General features: G+C 41.9%; 1 protein-coding gene across 5 annotated transcripts in view; it reads right to left on the reverse strand.

Moving 5' to 3' along the window:
* Positions 1-1,124: 1,124 nt before the first annotated feature.
* Positions 1,125-5,513, reverse strand: part of LOC104169594 (core histone macro-H2A.1) — a 38,970-nt gene continuing 34,581 nt past the window's right edge. For all 5 annotated transcript variants that reach the window (XM_009710547.1, XM_009710545.1, XM_009710548.1 and 2 more), the window contains exon 8: positions 1,125-1,858. In XM_009710547.1, the coding sequence (XP_009708849.1) occupies positions 1,693-1,858 (166 nt within the window). In that variant the 3' untranslated portion in view covers positions 1,125-1,692. The remainder of the gene's footprint in view (positions 1,859-5,513) is intronic.

A 5,513-nucleotide genomic window follows, 5' to 3' on the forward strand; every position in this document is an offset into this window, starting at 1 on the left:
CTCAGCTTTTGCCTGGTTTTCAATCCTTTTAGCGACACCTAGTGACAAGTGGGGAAACTGCAGCTTCAGTTTACCTGCAAGAATCAGTGCAACCGCAGCCGCACGCACGTCACAATTAAATGCTAAAGTACTGCACCTTATTTCATTTATTGCCACTGGAACTTCTGTCTTTGAAGAATGTTACCGGATGTATTCTGGCCATTTAAAAATTTTAAGTTTGAGCCCATAGTATGGTTAAACACCTTATGTATTTGAGGGACAAAATTAATTTATTCTTTGCCCCTTGTAACTTTGGGTATGTACTCAGAATAACACTGTTGTTTTAAATTTTGTCTTCTGCTGTTGTTCCTCTGCAGCAGCCTACTTGAAAACTGCAAGTATTTGGACTTCTACACAAAAACCCCCAAACTCTTACAGGAAATGAAGCTACCCATTTTTAATATTTGGTATTCCCGAGCTTACCGAAAAGTTGGTCAGATTTGGTCCATTCATTGCTCTGGATCAATCCAGAGTGGATGTGAAGTACTCTTTCACCAGCAAATGAAGTTTCTGAGAGATAGAGAATGTATGCCTACTGTCTAGAAAGTAGGCTAAAGACTTCAAAGGAAGAGCTTCCTCTTCAGAGTGTCTGTTCACATGCACTAGCTTTTGAAAGTGTAACCTCTTCTTTCTCAAAGTACAAAAAGAAGTGGCTTCCCTAAAGGTTTATGTCGGAATGGAGTTCAGCTGTGCAAATGATATGGCAACCAATACAAACTGTGCTCATAAATATTTAGAAAAAATACAAAATGGCTTCAAACAGGCTGATATTAAGTGGTCGGGAAGGAGTTCAAAAAATCCTAGGCCTTGCTTGATCTAAAAGGCTTTGACCTCCCAAACTGAATGTCAAATTAAGTCAGATTCTGAGCAGGAGGATCTGAAGCACCAGTGGGAAAAGGACCTGGCCGTGAGTGTCACTGAGCACGCACATGTCCAGCCAGTGCAGGTAAGAGGCCCAGCATCTCCAAACACATTTCCAGGTCACTGGTTCAGATCTGGTATTTTATCATCCCTCTCATACCTAACTTTTCAGAATTTAGAAAAAGAAGACTTAAGGGAAAAATTAATTCAAGTACACCAACAGCAACAGTTCAAACATTTTACTAAATCAATTCACACCATTTCAAAATTGTAAATATAATTAAGGACAACAGGGTTTCTGTATTTTTTTTTCTTCCAGATTTATCATTAAGACAATAAACAAACACAAATTAGGTTTATAGCATCTGTTCTTTTAAAAAATGAAAGGAACGCCACTTGATGTATTGATAAAGCACCACAACACAGTTACAAAATAGGGTTGGCCTGTTTCTTTCACAAGTAAAAGACTACATACTCCTAACAGCTTTCTGCTTCAATCCGTTACTTCATTAAAATAAAACTATAAAATCTCCTAGATTACACTAAGTTCAGACGATGCCTGGTATACAGTGCATCAACAGCAGTAATGCCAACTATCAGTGCCAACATAAAACATTTTAGAAAGTAAAAAACAAAACAAAAAAACCCAAAACAACAAAACCAACAAAAACCCCACCTTTATTCCCCTAGATGAGCAAAATTTAAAATAAGGGATGCTCTGCTTCACAATGAGTTAAGGATTTGGGGAGGACGATGGGTAGAAGAGGGGGCTGGTACTGGAGCTTTCTAGGTTTAGTTGGCATCTAGTTTGGCCATTTCCTGCACGTAGATCCCTATACTCTCGCTGTCAAAGAGCACAAAGTACACCGTCTTGATTGAAGAGGACATTGTTGACACAAAATAGCTGGAGATGGCTTTCAGGATCAGCTGAGCAGCCGTTTGCTTTGGGAAGCCGTTTCTAGAAGGAGAGACAAAAAAAAAGAGAAAGAAAATCAAGACTTGCTGAACAAGCTTTTGCTGGTGTAACCTTGCAGGGAATGCTCAGTCTTTTCTCTGCTGCAGCACAGTAAATAACGCTACAAAGCCAGTGTTTGCAGTCTCAATTAGAAGCTACAAACTTGTTTGTTCAGGCAAGACTTAAAATGCTCAAACAGAAGAAAAGCATTCCCAAAATATGAATACAGAGTCCACACACGTTAATGGGTTGAACCTCACAATATCTGATGGGTCAGTTATTCTCTTTTAACAGACAAGTAAACCAACAGCCTGAAGTGTTCAGGAAAGCAGCATATACATTAGAGTTGCAGAGTCAAACCCGTCCTGAAAGCAAACCAACCGTTACAGAAAAAGGGACAGAGAACTTGACATAGAAAACCAAGCATGAAAAGACACAAAGTACAAAACAGTTTTACAGCTATTAACGGTTAACAATATAACACAAAAGTGTAAAAGTTCCTTGTACAGCCTTGCTACAGGGTGGAGAGAATGAGTTCTAGTTGTCTGGTAGTGAGAAACACCACTGCCAACATCCTTACCGCTTCAAACAGGGCAGAAAAAGTGAGGCAGGCTGAGTGAAGGTGAGCAAGGCCACTCTGCTGGGGCACAGGCAACCGTCTCCGGCCGGGGTCAGCCTAACTTGACTGGCCTTGGGAAGCCAAAGTAGCTGCGCCAGGTCTAAGGACAGACTTAAGGCACTTGATGGCTTTTCCAAGCCAACCTCAGCAATGCTTCCAACACCGCTTACATCCTTTTTAATTAAGGCTGATTCCATGTAAGTACAGTCCTAAGAAAAAGATCTTGAAAGACATCAGCTTGGCATCAGCTGGAGAGATTTGGAAACCAGCAGCCTTTCTACCCCTCTAGCAATGCCTAAAGAAGAGGGTCCTGCCCCCTTCTTCTGGAGAAGCCCTAGACAAAGAGAACAAACCTTGCTGCTTTCTCAGATGACAAAACTGTGCATGACTGAATTTCCAAGCTCAGTGCCTATCCTGGGAACCCTTCTTACAAACTTTTCCCACGTTTTTATCTAGCAGCCCTTGTCTGAAAGTTTCATCTAATCTTAAAACGGGTCAAGCGCAAATAGAACGGTCTGAACACAGCCAGGACCTGAACTGTGAGTTTTATAGGTCGTGGCAAACGCCTGAAATTACACCTGGTAACTGCTTTGACTGTGGCCTAAGCTTTGCTGCTGTATTACTCATGATGTAAGTACTGCTACCCACCCAGACTGGGGTTTCGCCCCAGCCAATGTCTGAGTGCTCCCCGAGCCGCAGTGAAGTGCGTTGCAGCGATCAGTCTGAAGGTGATGGGAGGTGATCACTCTGTTAGGAGTAGGGCCCAAACAGAATTTGAAAGAGCCCATACAACATCATCTGGTTCCTTGACATGCACTTACAGATAGGCAATGGTCAATACTCCTAGCTATAAAGTACGTACTATTAATTCTACTACTCATTTACAGATTATACAGATGGTTGAATTTCTCAGAGTTTCCTCAGTAATTCAAAGAAGCTGGGCTAAATTCACCTCTGGCACTAACAGGTGCAACATCACTGAAGCACCAAACTGATAATAAAACACTCTTGTGCTCTCCCTCTCATTACATGCTGTGAGACACAAAACGAGAAAGGCAATTGCCTGTGTCACGGCCTGCTTACCGCACATTACCTTACCATAAAATACACTCCAAGAGCAATTCTGTGGTAGTGCTGCCTGTAATGTGGTATTATACATGCTGCCTGAAGATAATGCTTGTGATATTTCAAAAATGATGACATAAAATAGCTCATGCTGTTTCTTTCTTTTCTGAAAATGCCCAATTCTTTTTTCTTTTACTGAAGAAGGAAAAAAAAGGAAAAAGCACTGTGAAAAAGACTTGTACTCTTTCAAAGTCAAATGAGCTGGTCGGGGAGAATCAGCTGTGTGATGAGTTAATCAACTGACAGCATAGTTTTGACATAGGACCTACCTCCTCCTGTCAGCTTACACAGAGAAAAAGACACAGACTCAGCATGCCTCCACATCTGATCACTTGCTGCACCCTGGCATACATTGTGCAGACCTTGAAGGAATTTTGCTGCTGAGCAGGAATTGTCATGCAGGCCAGCATCAAAACCTGGGTATACGCCGTTTCTGAACTGCTCACAGGGGACTCTGAAGCCACACAACTTCCACTTTGGCAGTCTTCCCATGGGGTGGTCACACCAGGGCAGCCGAAAGAACAGCCTGGTCAAAGCGGGGCATGCACCCAGGGAAGCTGATTAAAGTAAACTGTTCAGGACCACTCTCCCAAAAGAAAGAGATAGAGTAGAAAAATGAAAAGAAAGGTGCTGACCCAATGGCCACGCGTGGGCCACAAGAAACAGAAGCCTCTTGCGTCGATCCCCGGTCAGAGTTAAATTCTTGTGAAAAGGCAGTTTGAGACTTTAGCCAAGCTAGTGTCAATTCAGATCAAAGTCAGAGCCTCAGAATCAAATCCCTACGCCGAGGATGATTTTATGTTCAATCCCTTACTCTCCTTTCCCTGTTCTCCTGCTGGCCCTACCAGACTGAACTCCAGGCTACCTTTGCACAGCACCTAACTTGTGCTTTCCACAAGTTGGCCATAGCTGAGCATCTGGCCCACTGAATGCTATAAGTATGCTATTTTATTTCCCCCTGTGATTTATTTGAACTGCCCTCATGTAATCCCATTCCTCAACTATAAAAGAGAATGAAACTGTTTATGTGGGTTTATTGGGTGATGTCTGCTTGACAGATGTCTGTACTAGAACAGCTGCGTACATGTGGTGTCTTTGGCATTTGCTGTCTTTAAAAGCTTTACTTTTTTTTATTAATGCTTCTGACTTCATAAAAACAAGAGTATTGTCGGAATATATTTTGTTCTCTCCAAAATTAATTTATGCTTGAATATCTCTAATTAAGAGAAAAAAGGGAAAATGCACAACCTCATATATTTCTCAAGGCCTTTTGATTCCTCTCCATCTTTTAAAAGCACCACTTCAACTGCCTTGAGTGAGAATGACATGAACAGGCCAAGTTGAGAACTTAGCCACAGATCTTCCCTGTCAGTGACAAGATTTCATAACAGAATGTGAATTTCATGATTATTCAGGGTTTCATCATCTTCCAAGACCAATCAACTACTTCGCAACAAGGGCTGGGAATGGTTCTTCGCTGGGAGCTATCCAGAAAAGAAAGGGCTCTGTGGAAGACACTTTACATAGTCTCGTTTTTACATAACCAACTCCATCATCACTCTGCCGTCCATGGAGGAGCACAGTTTCCCCCAAGGATTCACAATTTCTCTTTGTACTGACTAGGTTGTGAACCTGACAGCTAATTCAACAGGTCAGTATGAACCCTCTGCTACATTTCTCTACCATTCCACAAAGTTTGCTCATGTTATCTCCTTAAAATGACACCCGTGCAAATTAACCTTATTTGGAGCTTTGTCCGATGCAAGTTGCTTACATTTATTATCCTAGTGGAACTTCTATTTCTTTATTGTCATTCAGCCAAAAGCCCAAACTGTGCTTTCTGCCCTAACCCACAGAATATGCAGGAATTACTCTAGTGTTGCAACACGGCACAAAAGGAAGAATATTCCTGCT

Source organism: Cariama cristata, unplaced genomic scaffold, assembly GCF_000690535.1.
Source record: "Cariama cristata isolate BGI_N322 unplaced genomic scaffold, ASM69053v1 scaffold39251, whole genome shotgun sequence".
In the NCBI taxonomy this organism is placed as follows: Eukaryota; Metazoa; Chordata; class Aves; order Cariamiformes; family Cariamidae; genus Cariama; species Cariama cristata.